This window comes from Rhinolophus ferrumequinum, chromosome 4 (assembly GCF_004115265.2).
Source record: "Rhinolophus ferrumequinum isolate MPI-CBG mRhiFer1 chromosome 4, mRhiFer1_v1.p, whole genome shotgun sequence".
NCBI classification, from domain to species: Eukaryota; Metazoa; Chordata; class Mammalia; order Chiroptera; family Rhinolophidae; genus Rhinolophus; species Rhinolophus ferrumequinum.
Genome location: NC_046287.1, coordinates 103,044,759 through 103,067,383, shown reverse-complemented (window position 1 = coordinate 103,067,383; position 22,625 = coordinate 103,044,759). Strand labels below are relative to the sequence as shown.

General features: G+C 39.9%; 1 protein-coding gene across 8 annotated transcripts in view; it reads right to left on the bottom strand.

Moving 5' to 3' along the window:
* FRY (FRY microtubule binding protein) overlaps nucleotides 1-22,625 on the bottom strand; it is a 430,430-nt gene that overhangs the window by 110,406 nt on the left and 297,399 nt on the right. For all 8 annotated transcript variants that reach the window (XM_033103879.1, XM_033103871.1, XM_033103873.1 and 5 more), the window contains 10 exons: nucleotides 21,404-21,536; nucleotides 18,335-18,442; nucleotides 11,576-11,834; nucleotides 9,309-9,491; nucleotides 7,282-7,368; nucleotides 4,906-5,165; nucleotides 4,319-4,508; nucleotides 3,586-3,710; nucleotides 1,443-1,500; nucleotides 163-254 (listed from right to left, as the gene is read on the bottom strand). In XM_033103879.1, coding sequence (XP_032959770.1) covers nucleotides 163-254; nucleotides 1,443-1,500; nucleotides 3,586-3,710; nucleotides 4,319-4,508; nucleotides 4,906-5,165; nucleotides 7,282-7,368; nucleotides 9,309-9,491; nucleotides 11,576-11,834; nucleotides 18,335-18,442; nucleotides 21,404-21,536 — 1,495 coding nt within the window. The remainder of the gene's footprint in view (nucleotides 1-162; nucleotides 255-1,442; nucleotides 1,501-3,585; nucleotides 3,711-4,318; nucleotides 4,509-4,905; nucleotides 5,166-7,281; nucleotides 7,369-9,308; nucleotides 9,492-11,575; nucleotides 11,835-18,334; nucleotides 18,443-21,403; nucleotides 21,537-22,625) is intronic.

Genomic DNA, 22,625 nt, shown 5'->3' with positions numbered 1-22,625 from the left:
ATGCAGTATAAATAGAATATGAAAAAAACCCATACAAGCTTTTTTGGACTTTTATGAGTAGTTAAAGGTAATATATTAAAAAAAAAAAAAGAAAGAAAATAAGAAAAGAGACAAGAAGGCCAGTTTGATGAGCAGAGATCAACTTGGGATTTTTCACCCTACCTGTCACTTATGACGCCAGCATCAGCCAGAAGTTCAAAAATTCGGAGTAGTTGAAGTCTTAACAAGTCCCGCCTTTCTCGGCGTTTTTTGTTCTGTGCAGAAAGAGGTAACACCACTTACAGACATGGGCAAATCAATAAGAACTTTGCTGGATTAAAGGAAGGCCTAATCTAGTCCTTTGCAATTTCCTAAGTAGAAAAGACAAAATGTATTTTTCTTTCTTGCTAATACTTAGAGAAGATGCTTGCGATTGCAGGCTGTAAGAGAAAGACCATCATTGGGTTGATAAATATTTATAAGATGGAAATATTCCGAACAAGCCTCATTTCTTAGAAGCTCTTGGCATCTGTAGAAAGACTGGACCATCTGAAATGAGTCAAGAGGGAGCGTGGACTCTGACACTCCCGCCAATTCTGGTCACGAGCTCATACATTCTTACTCAAACTGCTCAAGTTCTGTTATTCTGGTGTCTTAGCTACTACAGTACATGGGAAACTTCTTCGTTAGTCTTATCTTTTTAATTCTGATACATTATAAGTTTTCAGAGTTCATTTAGGGAAAGATAATGTTGAGGAAAATGCTTCAATATGTCCAACAAAACAAACAATATTCTTGACCCTCTAAATCCTTGTAAAAAACAAACAAATGAACTAAAACCCAAAATTCAATTAACTCAACCCCCTCTCCCCCTGCAAAAGAATGTAATATCTCAACATATATATGAGTATTTAGGTTGTTTTGCTTTCATAAGTTTGGAAACTAAAATCTTTTAAAGTAGGAACCATATTATACTAAATACTCAAATACTGAAAAATGATGAAAATAAGTTAAAATATTAACCTTTTCACTGCGATAATTGATTTCAAGTTTGTTCACCAAAATGTGTCAAAAACCCACAGAAAATAATTACAGTATTTATATTTTTAAGTAAATACAGTTAAGGTGCTACATTTTATTAAAATCAATGATTACTTTAAAACATTAAAATTTCCTATTGTTATTCATTCTTGAAAAACACGAAAACATAAAAAACTGTACATCTGCTTTCCTAAACTTCCTTTCTGGAACACAGAGCTCGTGGGGTAAAGATGAACGCCGCAGTCAGCGGCCTGGGAATATCATTCGACTACAGATGAACGTCGCAGCGAAAATGTTAAGACTCAATGTTAAAAGCACATTGGGGTGTTTGTATTCTTTAGGGGAAACCACTGGGTAAGATTTAAATTCACACCATTGTCCAAATAAACCAAGGCATTAATTATTTATATTCTAAATCTCACCTCTGGTCTCCGTTCCAGAGCTTCTTTCATTAACGGATGAAGTTCTTCTACCAGTTCTCTACGGAGGAAAAAGGTCAGCTTTGAAATTCATTATTATTGACACCAAACTTGCCACCAAATATATCCATTCGACGCTAAATCATTTACTTCTATCACTTTGCTTCTCACATCAAAATCTCCCCTGGCCCTTCCATTTTTGAGTCACTTGGTAAACTGGAGGCAGGTACTGGCCTACATTTTGTATTATTGGTCTTAATCCCAAGGCTACGGTATAATTTTGGCTCGGTACAAAGGTAAGCATTGACTTGATTTTGATTTAATGTTCTGGAAACCTCTATGGCAAAACCCTATCTGGATAATTAAACAATATTTTGCAAGTACTTACTGAATTTAAAGCACTTTACTACAGGTTGTGGGACTGAAGATGAATAAAAGTGAGTTGCTGCACAGAAGAAATTTTCAGTCTAATCAGAGCACAAGAGAAAGAGCACTTACTATGGCACTGCCTCTGGGGTCTGCTCAGGGGACTGACTTACACTCCATTCTAAAATGGAGTCTTTGGAATCTCAGAGATAAAGTCCTTTATTCGAGCTCTGACAAATGCAAATATGGCAAGTCCTATAATAATGAGGTTCTCATCAAAATCTTTTCTCTTGTGCAGTAAAAATAAAAGTTTGATCCTATGAATACTCATACATATATCATATTACATGTATGACTTCCCCCGTCCCCATTATCTCCAAAACAAAACGATGAGATCTAGCCTGTTTGTACGTATTTTGTCTACAGTCTGCGCCAATGTCCGAAACCATGTATTTTTTGGTCGGATATTTTGTGTTACTAGAAATCACCCTCCAGGGAAGTTCAAGGACAGGAATGTAAACTCTGTGGCATTGTGCACTGAAAGATAGAAAGCCTATGTCCATTTCAGATTTCTCCAGCACACTTGCTAGAATTTCTTCATCAAAGACCTGGAAATAATATTAATGGTCTCCTCTAACTAACAGCAACCATTTCCTGAATATTTACTGTTTACATTGATACTTTCATATTTCTTCCTCTCAATAAATCTATGAGATAGATTCTATAATTATACCAATTTTTCTTTTTATTGGAGAGATACACTTTATTTTTATTGATTATAGCAATTTTCCGGGGGAGGGAACTGAGGTCCAGATCCACGGGGCTAGGAAGTTGCCTAAGTCACTTCCCGGAGGACTGCTGAGAGGGTGAGATTTGCAAGAGAGCCTTCAGTTCTTTGGGGAAGAACTTTCGGAAATTCCAGGAATTGTTTCTATCTCCTTGTAGTATTTGTATATGAAGCTTTGTCTTCACTAATTAAAAAGTAGTAAAGTTCTGGTTAACTGGCATTCCAGTAGTCAGAACACACAAGTACTTTTTTAAGGATAACATCTGATTCTTCACTTGAACAATGTAACTGATCTTTTTCAGTTGCCTCTAAGACGTCTCATTAATCTTTAGTTTTCAATAGGTTTTTTTCACAGATGCTTGGAGCTTTCCCTTCTGTGTCTGCATGAGAAACTTAAGATTTTATTTGTCCCTGTAGGCTTTCCTGCTTAGCTAAAGCCGTCAGACACAGCCCGAAATAGCTAATGGCTTATGGTGACTCTTTCAAAAGGCGCTGACACCTCCTCGGGTGGAATGGTTATTTGACTAAAGATCTGAAATGAGTAAGGGATCCAGAAAGTGCGATCTGATGGGTCTAGCTAGGCACATTATAGAAAAATCTGCTAGTGTAACCATTACACCTGAAAGAGTTCTATCGGTGCTTAATCTCTGAGAGCCTGTTGCATAAATGGCTGATGAGCAGACACTCCTGATTTAGATGTTCGAGCCTCAGATTAGTCTGATTACCTGGGCACTGACACTGAATAGCTTCATTTACAGTTATCTAAAACAAAGCTTGCAAGTGAGATAAAACTGGAGCAGTGACATCAGTGACAATGATGAAAATTAAACAAATGTGAGGCAGCTGCAAGCAATGCTTGTTTCACGCACATCACCCAGAGGACAGAAGGAAAGAGCGCCACACCTACACTCTGCGGGCACTTGCGTTAGAAACAGGGATTACGAGAGCAGCGCGTACGTACGAATTTACAACAACTCATGAAGACGACCGTACCTGAAAACAAGGGAATTTGTTCTTCCAAATCCTAAAACTAAGGACTCTGTGATCTCAATGCCCTCTAGTCTCATCAAAGGCACCAACTGCTTTAACAGAACTCCCACCGATGGGGTGCCTATGGCCTGAAACAAGTTGGTTAGAAGTGAAAAAGAGGTCACATGACAATGGATGTTTCCTTTAATCAAACAAAAATGCATTATAACAGTTTCAAAATTCTGAACCACATCCCAAGGCACTGCCATCATTTCAGGAAAAACAACACAACCCATACATTTTAATACAGTGCAATGAATGCATTTTCCACCTGGCACACAAATTCTAAAGAATACTTTTATTATACTAGTCTTCTTTAAACAATAAAAGATCCCATATCTACAAAACCATCTTTAACGAGATAAGTTAATCGAGACATGGTTTAAAGGCAAACACTTGGTGAGAAGTGAGTGATGTGTCATAGAGGACACGACCAAACCTCAGAGCACTAAGAAAAGCAAGTCACGCTATGGCCTTAAGCAAGTCTCTCACTTCTCTATTTTCCACTGCCCACTTGTCAGGGAGGAATAATAAATTATTCACATAAACACTCAATGGAATTTACAAATGTGCAGAATGAAAATCTGATCCCATATACTCCAGATGGCAGGCACAGTGCGATCTGCACTGTGAACTCTAGACAAACAAGCTAAAAAAAAACCTTACAGAATAATTCTTCTGAAGCATGTCACGTCACCTTGTTATCGTAGCTCACGGTACCATCAGGTGTGGTGGCCATGATTTCTGGAGTGGAAGCTCTTAAGTGTCCTGGGCTCATGATACTGGGCTTTGCAACTCCAAAGCAAAGGATCAGGTAATTTCTCCACAAGGTAACGTAGTTGTCGCCGCTGCTGGCAGTGCTGGTTTTCTTGGCATTGACTGGGCTACTAGAAATACGGAGTTAGAAATAAGAGTGAAGCTAAGTTCTGGAGTTTAAGTATCCCTTCTGGAATAAAGGTCCTCTGAAGCGCCCAAATAGAGTTGGACAGCTATCGGACAGGGAAGGTCACGACCGGATGGGAATCATATGAACAGAACTTTAAGATCCTTTTCACCAGTAAAGTCTGAGATTCTGAACTCAACCGTTGATTATTAAGGAGAAAAACCCAACTAGCTTTAGCCAAGATCTCTGGACCTGGTTTTTACTCACGGTTAAGAATTCTGTATCAGGCAGTTCAGAAACTGGAGAGGATTATATAATATCCCACTGTCTCATATGACAAGAAAACATAAGAGGGCAAATAGTGAAAGGAGTGGCACAGAGGCACACACACAGGTCCTTACTTGGGGTCCACCAGAGGCATGACGGACTGCAGCCGCGTGAAAGCGTAGGGCCAGGCATAGCTGAGGGCCGTGGGGCAGTGCTTGGGCAAGTTCTCCTGCCGCAGGAAACTGAACAGGCACAGCACCCAGGGGTCTTTGACAGACTGTGCGAATATCCAGACATGGGATGGACTCTTCACATCGTAATGGCTGTTGACCAGGACTGCGTTCCACTCCACCAGCCACTGCAGATCCACGCTGTGGGTCAGCGGCAAGGTGGCCTGTAGGTGCACGTGGGCAATGAGTCACCACTAAATCGGAAATTACATGCCCTCATCACGGCTTTCCCTGGCCACCTCTGCCGTGGACTCTGAAACCCCCACCTACCCCCATCACACAGGACCTTGGTTTATGTTCATGCCTGTTTCCGAGCAAGCAGCCAAAGCACAGAAGTTAAGGACAGGGGTCACACCTCGTCCAGCTTTAATGTCACATGGCACTGTGTGTTAGAACACAGCAGCTGCTCACCGAGTATTTGACTACATGACATCAGTTCATTCAAACTCGACCATGGAGTTGCCATTTTAAAATTCTGAAGTTATTACTCTCTGAGATTCATTAGTGTGTTTTTAATCCCTATAATTAGTTTATTTATTTATACTTTTAGCCATGATCTTGTTTAATGTTACTTGGTATTACTAGGGAAATACCTTCCCTCTGACTTTGGGAGATGGCTGAGTGCAATCCCTTTTATGAAGGGCGTTTGAATGATGATTTTTAAGGTAAGATACCTACTTATTCTTGTCCTATGATATCAAGCCAAAATAATACATTGTAGAACCTTTGAAAGGTATACATCCATCCATCCATCTTTCTATGTCACTTAAGTTCTTATATATCATTTTCTTTTAAGTCCAGAATATCAAAGTTTAGGGAAGACCAAATTTCAAATGATCTAGCTGTTTTGCCAGGAGAGAAAATTGCTTTTATATTTGTTAGGCATTTAAAGCAATCCATTTTCTCCGCTGGGTCTCGGCATTCCCGTGGGTCAGAGTGGCCTCAATAGTTAATGGGCGGTAAGGGGCACAACTTGCTTTCAGAGCCTCAGAGACGAGATTCCAGCTGAGGCTCTGCCCAAAGCCTGTCACCTGTGAAAGCCCCTGGACATCCCAGATGCTTCGTTTATGACTTGGGAACAACAACGCTGCTCTCACTTCATCTTTACGTGAAGACACGTGTTATGGGATATAGTAAGAACGCCTGGCACAAAACAGGCACTGCTTTCCTCTCCTCCTTTCCTCTTTTCCTCTCTCTGTGCACCTTCCCATGTGCACAGTTACTGACCTTGTTACCCCTGGGGCTCAAGATTCTGACTCTGATAAACACAGAACAAAATCCCATAAGGAAAGAGAACCGGCCAGGAAATAAGATATGTGTCTAAGACAATTAAACTTGACTCTTCCACTCCATGTTAAAACAATTTGCATTTCTAAAGGAAGAAGTAGGTCTGTACTACCTGGCTAATATTTCAGAAATTATCATTATTACTGCAGCCATAGCAGAAATAGGGATCTGTGTTCAATTTCAGTTAGAAAAGTCCACAAAAAGCTCACGAATGTCTTTAGGTTTTGTCTTCACTTACAGCTATTTGTCAGTTATGTTTGTATTCATTTACAGTTGTGTGACAAGAATATACCTATAAGGGGCATCGCAGTGTGGATTCTGCAAGCAGGCCGATGTGCCCCGCCTCCCCTCAGCTAGGCAGCTGGAATTAATCCAACTTCCATTACTTTTTTAAAAAAATAGATAACTAACATCCATTTCAATTTCTCTTCTACTTGTTCAGAAAACGGAAAGCTGCCAATATGCTCTTAACAAGAAAGAATATATTTGTGTAGCAGATAAAGCTCTACCAGAGTCAGAGTCCAATTAGGGTCAAGTTCAAACCCTACTACTTCCTTCTATGTGACAATGGTCCCACACCCCTTAACGTCTTTGAATTTCAATACCGATGACATTGAAAAGATGATAAATGAGACAGCACTTTACAAACTGTAAAGTTCCTTGTAAATATAAGTTACAGACCGTGCTAAGTATAATAAATAAGGTGAGCTAATTTTCTTAAAGAAACCTGAGCAATTCTTCTTGAAATTGCAGTTTTCAAAAGATTATCTATATTTCTAAGGTTCAAATTTTGTTTGAAATTTATTGGAATTTCTCCTAAGGCAGTATGCGAAACACTTGCCTTGTTTTCCTAAGTACTTTTGTATCAGTTTATTTATGTGACATAAAACCCCCGAATTCTTCCACATCATTTGTCTTTGTCTCTCTTTTTGCAGATATGTCCAGAGCTTATGCTTAAGAACCATTAGCAGTCAGGATCAAGTGGGTACTTACTGAGTCTGAAACGGCGACATGAATAAAACTTTCGAGAATGGAAGAACTTAGCTGATCCATGACATCAATCATAGGCCTGTCGTCGTCCTGTACAAAGGGAGGTGGTTACTCTCCATGGGAAAATAAATCCTTCCCACCCAGCCCGCCGCCTTTGTCTAGCACATGAAGCAGGACAGCCTGCAAGAGAGTGATAAGGGTTTTCTCACAGAAAAGTGACTGCCAAGATGGCGAAAGGGACTGGATAAGTCTCCCTATGCTTCTGAGTTGAGTCTTTCAAGTTTCAGGGGAAGATAATTAGAGCTCCCATTTCACATGGCACTGAAAAGGCACGTTTCAGAAATTCAGAAACGCACGTGTGTGCGAGAATCTAAAGACCAGGGCCAGACGTTATTCACTGAAGTATGCATGTTGTCGTTCATTTTAAGGAACAGAAACCCCACAAGCATTTGCTCTGCCAGACCACTAAACTGCTACTTACTGAGACCACTGATCCACTAACATAACTGATAAATCGTCGACTGTGACTGAATTTTAGTCCCAAAGAAACTGCCCTGGAGACAGACCACATATTCTGTGGTGTCTATGTTGAGTACAGCTATTTGGTAAAAGAAACAAATAAGAAAGGGCACAAGAGAGAGTATCTTACAGGAAATCCTTCTGCATCAGTAGAACATATAGAATATAATGCATAAAAAATATAAATACGAATATGCATAAGCTTGCTGTCCTTTATTATAGAGAAGCTATCATATAAACAACATAAAATTGTTTACTTAGAAGCCTTACAGCAAAGCCTTGGAATATCCTTATTCAGGTATGAGAATGGTTTCACAATGAGAATGAGAATGGTTTCAGAAAAGTTGGGCTGGTCAAAGACACGCGAGAAATGTTGCTAGTAGTCTGCTGGACTGGCAGTTAAGAGTGTGGGGCCTTACAGACATCTATATCTGGCTTTCAATTCTGGCTGTGTCACATTCTAGCTGTTGATTTTGGGAGGGCTTTTCACCTCCCTAAACCTCAGTCTCAATATCTGTACACTGGGGGTAATAACAATACTTCTTAGGTTATTGTGAGGGTTAAATGAGATAATATGTGTAGAGCACTTATACACTGCCTGGCACACCTGCGGTAACGATCATCATTCTTATCATAATTAGAGACTTAATGGTGGTTTACCAAAACAGAGCATGTCTCAGAGTTCCATTTGCCAGACACCAGACATGTGGTCCTAAAATATATCAGAAAGCCATCTCAAGAAATGGGAACAGAAAGGACTGAGATGGATTTGAATGTGTGTTTTTTTAAAAGATAATAACCACTCTGAGGATCATAAAACCAGGATCAGTGATTCAAAACAAGAAAATGGAAGGTAGCATTCTTCCAAAGAAGTATGTGACATAAAAAGCTGTCCCTTTTTCCATTAACTCATGCCTAGAGTCCAGCCACCTATGCCATCAGGGGAGGAGCCTAAACACCTGGACAGGCTGTACTGCACTTGGCCGAGTGTAGGAGGTAGGCTGGGGTCGATGACATTTACTCATGTGCTTACTTCTCCTGTCTCAGGGGGAAACGTTTCCTTGTGATACTATTGTTCTGCCATTGTAAAGATTAAACAACTTCCTGTTAGCCAGACTGCTTGGTACCTCGAACATTTTCCATGGGATGAATTATTTCCTCAAGTTCATTCTCTAATGTAAGTGTAATAATATCTGCTTAATTAGATGTATGCAGATTATGAAGGTAAATGATCTATAACCTAATCATGAAATTCTTCACTTCTTCACAAGCACCACCACTTGGAGAATCAGGAGTGGGCTTTTCTATTGCTCTTAGAATATACAACTTATTCTTGGTGATCAAGAGGGCTATTTCATAATTAAAAGCCCACCATGAATCAAAAATTATTTGTTGACATCATGTGTGACACAACACTACATAAAACCGTGATGCATTATTTATGGTTTTAAATCTAAACTTCAAAGGTGTTGAAAGAAATGAATTGGAAAATATAGAAGAATAATCCATACCTCAGGCTGACCCAGGGCAAGAAATAAAGCTCGGATTTCCTTGAGTATTAAAACAGACAGCTTGCGTGTGGCCACCTGGAAACTGCAGAGCAAAACCAGAGCAAAGCCTTCCACGGCATGGAGGACACTGCAGTGGGGACCCCGTTCCGACTGCATTCGGTGGCTGGAGCCATTTTGGATTAGCTGTCACACAATAAGAACAACATTCTATATTCAGAAAAATAACAGTGGAAGAAGGAACTATTCTTACATGGACATCTTTGGACACATTTGACCTTGTGGTACTAAAATAAATTACAATGGTTTAGATCCAGACATGTCTATGAGTTCATTATTGTTCATGAAATGTCATAGATTCCTTTTTGTTTTTAGATCAATTGTTACTTTGGAATACCATCAACCATCTGTTACCTGTAATAAGGAATAACTTTTCAAAGGCTATTTACATTAATAAAAACAAAACTGCTTCCATCCATACCATTTTGAATTACACTATATATTCAATCAAAGTGGCCTGATTTGTTTTTACTTAAATTCTGTACAATCTTTTGGATTCTATTAAACTGAATTTTCAAACATTTACTTTCTAATCAGACTTGCTCACTTGTTTTTGTGTGAGATTCTAATCTAGGTTTTGCACCTTTATGAAATGGGTTCTGAATGTTCCCAAACCAGAACCGAGTGAGTCTAAAACAAAAGCAAGCCAGACAACAGGGTAGATTTCACCTTCATTCCAGTTTTCCTTTTATAAGCATAAGTAACCCTTGTTTTTCTTTTTTTTAAGAAAAAGTATTTAATATCTAGTCACCCCAACATAACTTTTCATATTGCACATTCTTTTCTAAACTTACAAACATGCATAACATATATAATTGAAATCATGGTATATACATAAAATTTTATGTTTTACATGTATCACATTACATGATTAAACATTTTTTAAATAATTTTTAATGGATGTATTATAAACCATTCCTGTATAACTGGATGTGAAGTTTTTTGTCTTGTTTTGAAACTGAAGTAGAATAATATTTAATGTCAACTATAATTAAATATATATGTATATATGTGTATACATACACACCAGGGGTGCCAAAAAATGTAAACAAGTGGACACTTTGGTCAACGTTGCTTAAGCAGTAGTTTGCTGTAATCAGAAGTGTCTGGACGCTTATGGTAACCACTTTGAGCACCTCTTGTAATTGCAGAAGTCAAACTAGATTTGTATTCATCTTTTGTTATCAGTATATATTGAGTTTACAATTTTAATATAGTTTTTCCTTTTTTAAAATGTGTATATAGTTTTTTGGCACCCTACGTATATATGGTCACAGAATGTAAAGTACAACATAGGGAATATAGTCAATGGAATTGTAACAGCTATGTACGATGTCAGAGGGGTGGTAGACTTCGGGGGGGAGTTATCACTTTGTGAGGGGTGTAAATGTCTAATCATTATGTTGTTTTGTACACCTGAAACTAATATTAAAAAAATAAAATTGAAATAAGAAAAACACCTTGTTTTTCGACCTATCATCTTTTGGCACATGTAGAACAGAAGGAAGGAGAACGACCTTGACTTCATCTCTGAGGTCAGCTCATCTGGGATTGTAGCTGTTCCCTAAATGCAATCATACTTCCCTGAGCCTCCACATTCCTTGGATTCTCAGGTATGCTCTTCTCCAGCCAGACCCCTTCCTCCATCTGCTCATTAGCAATGCCACACCACCACTGACCTGGCTCTCCTCTGACAACCGTCCTCCTCAACCTGCTCTTCAAAATGTTATCATGATGTGTTACCGTGCCGGACTGAGGCGTGAAAGAATAAAGAAACCACAAGACTGCACTGCCTTCTCTGTGGATACTGGAGAATGCAACCAATAAGTTGCTGACTATGAAAAGAAAACCCTGGTGGGCAGCTAACTTTTATATCCATTTCCATACCCATAGCATATCCATATCCACATCCAGTTCTATCTCCCTGACCTATAGTCATTTGCTCTTAAAAGTACATTCATAGTCATAATTCTCTGAAGAAACCAATTTTGACTCCCTAAACAGCCTTGTTACTGTTAACAAATCTAATCGATGTAGCATACCACACCCTGAATTTCAGAGTCACAATTTAGGCAGATGGACAATCTAAGGGCCACCGCTCGGGAGAAAGGAGCCAGAAGTAAGAACTCCCAAGGTGCTCTGGGCTGCAACTTATTTACATACATGCTACATAAAAGAATACATATCGGTGGGAAGAGTGTGGAAATGACCTCTGCATTTCTGATTTTGTTGGCTTGTTCGTAGGCTTTTCCTTGCGTCTGTATGACCAGTTTCCACTGGGTGAGCAGCTGGAGCAGTAACTTCAGGGAGGAGTCCAGGAGGGTGTGATGCATGTCATTTACTTCCCGGAGCAGGAAGGTGGTGAAGCCAAAGAGAACATCTTCCCTCCAGTCCGGGAAGTCAACCAGCAAACCTTGAAGGGAATTCTGTGCAATATGGCGCAGTTCATCATCCATGTGAATAGAGAGCCTGTGAAGTGAATGACAGGCAATGAAGTCATTTACCTTACTAACATTTTTTCCAGATCTGTGAAGGATCATCTATAGGGCTCTGCTTTTACTTGTGTCTGAAAATGGGTTGCTCCTCTAATACGTTATCATATCCTTCCTTCAGCACTCCTAACACTAACATCTTATATAACCACGGCACTCTTATCACACTAAGAAATTAAGACTGGTACAATGCAATTAACTAAACGACAGATATTAATTCAGATTTCACCAGCTTTCCACTAGTGCCCCTTTTCTGTTTCAGAATGCAATACAAGATACCACATGGCACAAGATACCACAAGATACCACATGTAAAAAGTATTATAAATACTTTTTAATACAATATTGACCACAGAATAAATTGTATCAAATCCTACTACTTTTAAGGATGAGAAAACTGAGTACTAGAGAAAGCAAGGGACTCAGTGAAAATGAACAACTAAAAGTTAGGGGAGGTGTCCTCAATCAGTTTGGCTTCCAAAGGGATATTTGGTAATGTCTAGAGACATTGTTGGTTGCCACAAATTGGAATGCACTGCTGGCATCTCTTTAGTAGGTAGAAGCCAGGGATGCTACTAAACAACCTATCAGTGCAAGAATATCTGGCCCAAAACGACCAAGAATTATCTGGCCCAAGATGTTGGTAGTGCCAAGGCTGAGCAACCCTGAGTCAGTCAACTGAAGAATATCGGTGTATTTGTGGTTTAACCTAGAACATCATAATATTAAATCTCAACATTGCTATGCGGGCGTTATTATTAACATAATGATTGATATATTCTTTTCTTCATTTATTCAATAAACAAGTATTTTTGAGACCATCCTAAGATCCCGGCACCATCTCCACTGCATACCATCCTCAGGACTTGGAGTTCAGCATGGCTGTGTCTACCAGACAGGGTGCTGTGTGGGACGGTGCTGAAGAGGCAGCAGGGACAGCTTGGACAAGGGTCTATGGGCCCCTCAGGGAGGCAGTACAGCAGGGAAGGGGTTAAGTGTGTGTGCCCTGGAATCCGAGTGCCTGGATCAGTGTCTTGCCTTTGTCACTCATTAGCCTTGTGCTAGTTGCCTAATCTCTCCAAGCCTCAGAGCCTTTTTTGGAAAGTGGGGACAATAACCATCCTTGCATCTCACAAACCTGTCGTGAGGCCCACTGAGAGGATCCATGTAGTATTTAGCACCACATGGAGCATGCCGTAAGCCCTGAGTAAGTGTTGGCTATCACCATTAGAAGAAAATTAATTCCATCCTGAAAGGTACCGAAGTAACAGGATTCATTCACATCTGAGAAAAAGGATAGTTAGGCAGAAACATGGAGGAAGCCTTGGAGAAGCAATAGACTGAGGACAGAGACCAGCTAGGAGGTCAGCGTAGTGACTTTGGGAACAAGGGGGGAGGCCTGACCCGAGGCAGAGCAGCAGTAAGGAGGGGGCGGGTGGAGGTCTCACACGTTTAGGAGAGAGAACTTCCAGGACTCAGCAGCCTGGAAGTGTTCAGTGTCAGAGAAGAAGGTGGCCAGTCAATGGGCCCCCCCACAAACAGGGTAATGTGATTTCCAACCAAGAGAAAGAGAAATTGTGACCTAGAGTGGTTAAGGCATTTCCTTAAAATTCAGGATTCCAACTCAGGACTTCTATAATCCTGAATCCAGAGTTTTCTCAATAAAACAAGTCTGGTACAGTGACACAGTTTTGAATAGATAGTATTTCAAAAACTTGATAAGCACATACTTTTTTCTAAAGCTTAAAGTACACCAATTGGTCCAAATTTGTCCAGGTCCAAATAACCAGGCCAAAGTTTGTTAATAAGCAGATATCTACCAAGTCAGGGAAGACACATTTTCTGTTCCCGAAGCAAGGAAAGTTCCACAAAGATGTTGAGAAGGGAGATCTAAACCAATTCCTCAGGGAAGACTTACCCAATTAAGTCTACAGTTCTTAAGGAGATCACAGTTGCTGAAAGAAAACCGAGCCCTTTAACCTGGCTTCTGGTTAAGAACTGTCGGAGGCACGAATTTCCAAACCTGTCCTTGTATTCAATCTGTATTCACTAATTTTTTTTGTGTGTAAAGCTCTAATATGTAATACACAAAATCTGAGTCGCTCTGCTTGAGGCTGGGGTAAAGGGAGCCCCCCACTTGAAACCCACCCATGGGGCGGAAACATTCCTTCACTTTGCAAGCAGCTTTGAGTCATCGTTGCAGCCCAGGGTTTGAAAACACCAGTTTATGAAAAACCCTTGAAGCCATTTTCCCATCTTAAGGTTATTACTTCTGCTTAACTGCATTTTACCTGTCTATGGTCCTGAATAGAGAATAAGCTTCCGCAGGCGACAAATCACCTTTTCAGGACAGAACAACAGGCACTAAATGTTAACTGATGATAATAATGTGGGTCACTGTTGTGGATTGACTTGTCTCCAACTCCTCCCCCCCAAATTCACATGTTGAAATCCAAACCAACAGAACCTCAGAATACGACATTATTTGGAAATGGGGTCATTGAAGATGTAATTAGCTCAATTACGATGAGGTCGTGCTGGTGTAGGTTCGACCCCTAATCCAATATGATGGTGTCCTTACAAAAGGGGAAAACTTGGAGATAGACATGCACACAGGGAGACCGTCACATGAAGATGAAGGCAGTGACCGGGATGACACGTCTACAAGCCAAGGAATGCCCAAGAATGCCAGAAACCACCAGAAGCAAGAGAGAGGTTTGGACCAGATTTTCCCTCACAGCCTCAGAAGGGATCACCTCTGCTGACACCTTGGTCTTGGACGTCCAGCCTCCAGACTGTGAGACAATAAATTTCTGTTGTTTAAGCCCCTTGGTTTGTGGTACTTGATTACGACAGCCCCAGCAAACCAATGTAGTCATGAAACTTGGCCAGCATCTGTCTTTTGAGTCAAAATAAAAGCCATGTCGACGTCTATTTAAATAAAAATTTTAAGGAAGGGCCAATGCTTTCAGCTTTCCAAATGAGATTAATTTTACTCTTCATCTGACGTTGCTCTCGTTCATAATTTGTAATCTAGAATCTGTCTTCACTTTAAAGCCACAATGCAGGATCACTTTAAGGACTCAGAGTCCCAGGGTGCCACATGCCCCAGCTTTTGCTTCTTTGTGGGGGGGCACTGCTCCTGAGATGATGGTGTAAAGGTGGTCGACACGTGTAAATGCTCAGAAACATTGCTGGAGTATGAAGGGACAAGACCAGGGCGGGAAATGACCTTCAGGAACAGAAGACCCAACAGAGGATAAAAGTGGAACGTTTGTAGAAGAAAAAGGTCCAGACTGTCAGGGAACTAAGACTGCTCAGTCTCAATAAAGCATCACGGCAATGTGTGTGGCTGCAGGGGAGGGGAGAGGGCATGAAGCTGGGGGAGGGTGCCCGGGTCCCTGGCTTTGCTCCCGGAAGAGTATCCGCAGAGGAGAGCTGCGGGTCAGATATGGTTGCCATTCTCCCCACCCCCAGATTTTTCTCACTTTTATTAGATTTTAACCAGATAATCACAGATCATCTTGTGAGACACGTGAGATTTACTACTATAAAAAAGGAAAAAAATTAGCTAGGTAACAAGGAAGAAAAGACTCAGGGTTGAATGGGGAAGGTCCAGTCTTCCCAACTGTGCAGGGTGCCTAGGAGGCAGCGTGGTGCTGGCCAACAGGCTGGCAGGCCCTGTGACGTCCCTTGTCTAGTGAGTGAGGAGTGGGGCTGAGCAGAGGGTAGTTCCCCAGGCCCCTGCTGGGCCATCGTAGGCAGAAACCCAAATAGAAAAGAAAGGTCAAGTGCTTGACTGGAAAATAACTATAATTACAATAAAAAAAACTGTCCTAGGAGTTTGAGAGACTATTGTTCTTATTCAGCTACTCAAAATGGGCCACCTTCCACTGTAGAGACATTGAAAAGCAAATTATAAATGGTAAATGATAAATATTTTTCAGATACCCCAGAAGATCGTTGAATCGTGTATGCATTACTTCATAAACTGCCACAAATGATAAGAAAATGTGTTTGGCTGTCATTTTGCATAAAATCAATGAGATTTGTCACTTCCATTTGGCTTCAGGAAAAATTCTGTCAATTTGGGCAACCAACTTGACTCTTCTGAAATTCAATCTCCTTGTCTGAAAACAGAAATTAATATGTGCGCAGCTTTCCTAACACAATGTGTATAAAAATGCATTGTACATCATGGCATATGATGTTACTCGGATGTAAGGATGCCTAATAACAACTAGCATTTGCTGAGCACTTCCTGTGTCCTAGGTACTGTGATAAGTGACTTATATGCATTATTTCTCAGAACCATATGGCAAATTTTTAAAAGGGAAGGGTAAATATTGAACAGTAGTTCCTTAGTGCATATATAATGCTGCACGGAGTGACCAAGGACAGGAGCCTGGAAACTGAAGGAAAAGGTCCTTTCTATGGTCAATGGACAGAGAAGGAGACTTAAGAAAGATGGCGACTGCCAAGAAGCAAAGTAGGCACCCCCACATTGTGGAGAATCCCTGGAGGACTTAGATGGCCGAGGAGGGCAAGCTCTGCAGAGAGCAGGAAGGAAGTGAGCCCAGGGATCCTATCATGACACCAGAAAGGCCTGTGTAGCTTCCATGGAGCCTGAATAAAAACATTCCCCACACTCAGCCATTACGGGTGGGCTGAGTGATACGTTTAACATGAGAAATTTCGTAGTGTGGAGGAAGGGTTTTGCAAGTTTCATTCCACACGCCATTGTCATGCTACACGTGCTCGTATAAGTCTGCGGTTAGAGTGTCTGTGGTTTGAGCCATTATCTGAAATGCTGGGCACGTATGTGGGACACACCCTTGAAATCCCTTATCCAGGGAACTGAGATGGGAGGGACAGGGAGCTGGCACGAGTTTGGTCTTACTTTGCGAATTGTGAAGAAAACCGAGTTTTTCTCCAGTAAATATGCACCAAGGATGTGGCAGTGAAGAGTATGAAATGGAAGGTCTCACGTCTCGGACTAGACTGTATACTGACTCACGAGCCAAATTAATCCAAACGCAATTGGACTATGAGGGAGATAAAGTGACTGAAGACTCGAAACCCACATTTATTGCCCTTGAATTTTTTCACTTTTGTCCTCTGAGCCTCTGGAGGAGATCTGACGGGGCCCAGTTTTTCACAGGTAAAGATCATTCGCCTGAGGAAATGACCGCTGGCTTCTTTTGAAGCTTCTCAAAAAGACCTCTTCATGGGCTTCCCATGTAAGTCCAGCTATTTTTTGGTTTTACCCTAAGAGGTGAACTCTGAAGAATATTTGTTCTTTCCCCTCCTAAGGACAGTACCCATTGTTTAGGCTTTGTAAGAATAAAGATAATGACAAACACGATGCCCTATAAACAGCACTGACATTCAACTGAGTCCAACACAGTTCCCTCCCGATATGCCTGGCCCCTGGTCCAAAGATCCAGGTGTCACTACACAGGCTAGCAAGGTGATTCCAGAGGTAAGAGCCTTCCAGGCAGATTTACAGCAAAACGGCATTAGAGACATTACCAGAACACTGCATGACATTTAAAAAATGGAGTACTTCAAAGGTCTCAGTGTACACCATCATCGCCAATCAGAACTTCACAGAAATAAGTGAACTGTCCTGCTCCAAGTGAATGGGCAGCTGTCTGTTCCCTGCTGCCACATTTCTTCTCGGATTAACCAAAGAGCACATGTCTGCATCACTTAGCTCTCTCAACAGTCTTATGAGACGGGCAGTATTATTCCAGTTTTACAAAGGAGAAAAGACGGGGCTAAATCATTGGTCTAGATAACACGGGTAGTAGAATGGCAAAGCAGGCAGCACAATTCCGGGTTTCCAAATGACTCACATTTTGGTCCTTCCTCCAAATCTCTCAGATGCTAGCTGCTTCCTCTGGTGGTTCACTGGCCACGGAGAGGTCCCTGGTCCCTCACCGCGACATCCATCCTGCTCACTCAGCAACCCCTCCTCTTTGGAGCTACCTGTCCCTTGGTCACAACGCCCTCTCCACTGTTGTCCATAAAAAGTGGACAGGCTGCGCCTTTCCATTTCTGGGTAGTTTGGGCACTTACCTCACGGGTTTTCTTTATTCTCAGTGTGCTGTCACCTTGGGGGACTCAATATTAGTGTGGGTGACACTGAAAGTGTATTCATCTCATTATTCCTCAGCTCCCCACACCCCCAAGTCATGTTTTTTGCTGTGAATTTGCAGGATTCCAGGGTTGAATTGTTAGTTACCTCGTGTATTGGCTTCTACATTGGATTTTAAACCCCTTGAACATGGGAAAACAACAACAAACCATCTCTTTAGTCCTCCTTGCCTACACATAGTATCTAGAGTAACACCTCATTTGGTAAGTCTTTGCCAATTTTAATAATTATTCTATTTTTTAGGGATCATGACAAAATCAATTTGATCAAATTGATTGACCCATGACCCATGGTGACCCGTGGCAGCTGTCACCTACCTAGCCAGCAGGTCAATCAATTCAAGCTTTGACATCCCATCAGGAAGCAATCGAGGAATAGCAGCAACACAGGTCCTGAAAAGGTCGATTTTTGGCTTTCTCTCACCCCTAGAATGTGAAAACCGTGTAAACACAGTCAAAGGTTATGAAAAATTATTTGAAAATTGATCAACTATGTGAACCAAGACTAGAACCCACACCTTCTGAATCACTTCCTGCTGTTTTCTCCATGTTATCCTTGAATGATTATGCCATTTATAGCTTGGCCGGTTCTAAGAGCACTTACGAAGATTTAAATGTTAGACAGAGGTATATATCTGAAGAGAAAAATGCTGATGTCAATAGCATTCTCCCCCATGGCTTGTCATTCACTTGGGTTCTACGGGGTTTGGTCCCTGTGGGCTGCTTTTAAAACACTGAATTCACTGATATGCCTTTTCCATAGTCCTGCCCAGGGCATGTAAGGACTGTGGAGAGGAAGATGCTATGCAGCGGTTTTTATTCAGCTGAAGGAAAGAGGAACTCAATAGCTGGACAGAGTTAGAGTCTTGGGTTCTGTCCTAATAGTGCCTGTGCAATTCTGTGAGTTGTTTAAATAGCCCTCCTGGTTTGCTCAGCAGATGTTTCAAACAGCTGGGATGATTTTCATAGCTGTCGGGAAACACATGACCCTGTCTGGCCTGAAGTGTAAGGAGGATTCTCGCAGGCTTCCGAGCTGAAACAGCAGGCCTAGATTAGAGACTCTAACTGGTGCGCGATTCCCTTTTACTCCTGTAGTCCTTGCTCTCTGTGCTTTACAGGAAGCTTGCGAACCCCCAAACATCATTTCTATAACAGATATTAATTTATTATTAACTATCTGCTAGCATGAACCACAAAAGGCATGGGAAATGGATATGGAATGACACAGAATGTTCAGTGTTCAAGTTCAGACCTTAAGCAGGGCCTGGGAAAGCGATGGCCCAACCTTGGATATCACCTCCAATGACTGTTTCCATTAGCATGGTGTGGACCTCAACTCTCTTCTCCTAAATGCTTATGTGATTCCTTAATGTTTCTGCTTGTTTTCTTGTTTTGTTTTGTTTTTAGTATGTAGCAATGAGTGATTTTCCACTCAGGGAATCTGCCTTAAAAAGCCTAGCATAAAAAATAGTCCTAGTCCCATTTAGGGATCTGAAGAGGGCTGAATGGGAAAAAGTAAACAGTAGTCATGGAAAAAGTTTAAGGTATTGGTTAAAATACAAATGAAATGTCACACGTATTTTGAAACTGAACTTTTTTGTGGTTTTGAATATATTGTTTTAGTCCTGACCCTGTCTTACGATCTTTTGATTATTAATAAAGGTTTCCTTTAAAGATCTTTCATTTGTTTACTTTTTTTTTAGAAGAAACAAATCTATAGCAGAAGTTTTAAAAGCATTTCTTATATCTTCAACATCATAAATTGAAAATTGCTTTAATATATTCAGAGAGTACAATGAGGTTAAAGGTTTATTGACAATCTGGCCATTAGTGAGACAACTAGAGCAATAGACCATATATTTTAATGGTATTAACCTTGATCACTTTAAATTCTGCTGTCACTTTGGTTGTAAAGTCTAAAGCCACATAATCTTCATATTATTTAAATCAAATGACTGGCAAGGTGCAGGGTGATATGCATTGTATAATCCCATATTTTGTAAAAAATAATGTATATACACATAGAGTTGTGTCGACATAGGGGAAGGTCTGGGGGGATCCCACTGAGCCAAGGAATGGTCATAGATTTGCAGTAGAGCTCTGAGAAGGAGGCTTTCATTTTAACTTTATATATGGCTAAACATGTATTTAAATAATTCTGTATTTCTTACTTTATTATGTTTTGTTTTATTTGTTTTGTCGTACTTTGCTTTCAACATGCCACCATTATAAGAAAAATACACACCATTATAAGAAAAATACACACCCACAATATGAACTTCCCTATATAGGTAACTAACTGTGGGATTTGGAAGTGGAGATGCTGAGTGACAAAGGAAATTTACCTGATTATATTTTTGGAAATGTATGCCACAGGTGTCAATTATAATTTAATTCACAGTCTAACAACAAAGTCCAAACATTCTTAAAATGTAAAGTTAAAACCTAATCCTAGCTCCTGCCATCATTAATCAAAAGTAGCAAATATAGCTTATATGAGTTTCTTCTGCAGAGCTCCAATTACATATCTAGACCTTAGATTTTGGCTAAGAACATTTGATTTCTACATTCCAAGTTATGAATGTTTTCTTAAAATCCAGTATTTCTATGACACGGTTTGCATAGAGACTAGCAGGTTTATCTCAAAGTTCAGGAACTGTCACTAAAACAAGAGAATTCGGGGTTTATAAAGATGGAATGTCTGTAAACTGGTGATGTCACCAGCACACAGGCTGTGATAAAGCTGGGAAGCGAAGCATCACTTATGAAAAATGTGAACCAGTAAATGAGTTTTGGGCCCCATTTTCTAACTTACTGACCTACTGATACTTGAGATATAACCAAAATAGATGAATCTCAGGTTTGACCTTGTTTTTAGAGCCAGTCAAATATTATCAAAGTACGTTTTCACCATTCTTAACACTTCTTAGATTTCTGATTCTAAGATGAGAATAAAATACAGTTGTGCCTTGAACAATACAGGTTTGAGCTGCTCGCATCCATATATCATGGGCTTTTCCCCCAATAAACAGGTCCAAAAGTACTGTAAATGGATTTCTCCTTTATGATTTTCTTAACATTTTGTTTTCTCTAGCTTACTTTCTTGTAAGAATATAGTGTGCAATACATAGAATATACAAAATATAAGTTAATCAACTGTTTACGTTATTAGTAGGGCTTCCAGTCAACATTAGGCTATTAGGAGTTAAGTTTTTGGGAGTCAAAAGTTATACATGGATTTTTGACTGCGTGGGGGTTGGTGTCCCTACTCCCATGTTGTTCAAGGTCAATGGTACAGAACAAATGGGGAGAATGAATGAGGAGAATCTCTGCTGGTGACTTTGGGTTAATCAACACTTCACTGAGGCTAGTCTTCACTGTACTCACGTGATCATGTCTTCAGGTTCCTTGTTTAACATCTGGACGTTAGTTAGCATCATACACCTTCCTACTTCCTTGTCAAGGTGCCGTAAAATGTTGTCCACAGCTTTTCGTACTTGAGAGTAATATAATGACATGCCTGAAAAACATCAATGAATGAAATCTTAGTTTATTCATCCTCTATGACATTTTCACTCAAGACTTTCTATGGGTCAATGACATGTTCAAGCAGAGTCTAATTCAATCTCTTATCTGCAGGACTCTTAGCAAAGTGCTCTACATGTACTGGGTGTTCACCAAATAATCATTAAATTCAATAAGTAGGAATTCTAATACGTTAAAGGGAAATATTTTCCAGGAGAGTTAAAATAAACAAGGAAATAGAAACTTTTATTTTAAAATTTTTATGTTTCTGGTTTAGTACAAGAATATTCACCATTATTGGTGATTATGTGAATAAAGGATAATCCTCATTTGAGGTTGGGATTTTCATAACTTCATATTAGTCTCTGAAATATATGTGTGGATTTTTTTTTTAGTAAAATAAAATGACTTCACATAAATTTTTAAATGAAGGAAAATATATTTTATTATTTTTACTGCTCTCATTCAATACAGTGTCAATGTCCAACAGTGGAAGACAAATATGTGTAACATATGTATTTCATACATGAATTTTATATATTTATGCATATAATACAAACAAAAAGTAAATTGCTTCGCATTTATAATTCTTACTTTAATGAAATGGTAATAGTCATTTCTCATGCATTAAATCTTCTTGAACTCATGTAAGCACGCAGAACTAAAGATAAATATTTAAAGCAAAACATCTCCTCATGTATTTCCTTCAGGATTTTGGAATCCAGGAACTATCTTAAAGTTTGTAGTAGGTTTCTAAATTCAGGTACTCAGTAAGAAAGAAACAAATGCAGAAAAATCACCTCTTGGGATTAAGATCGCTAAATGAATATGAAAACAACCTCATGTAGGCTACATTCACAATATAACCTGGCATGAGTGGTATTTGCCATGTTTAAAACACAGATTGAACTGGTAATTTTACTGAAAAAAAGAAGAAACTATAAAAAAATGAATGAATGAATGTGTGTGTGTGTACACGGTTGTTTCATAAACAGAATTATCTACCGAAGGACACAGATGTCTTAGAAATTTACTGTAAATTGTTGATAATCATTATTAGAAGCATGAAATGACCATAGATAAA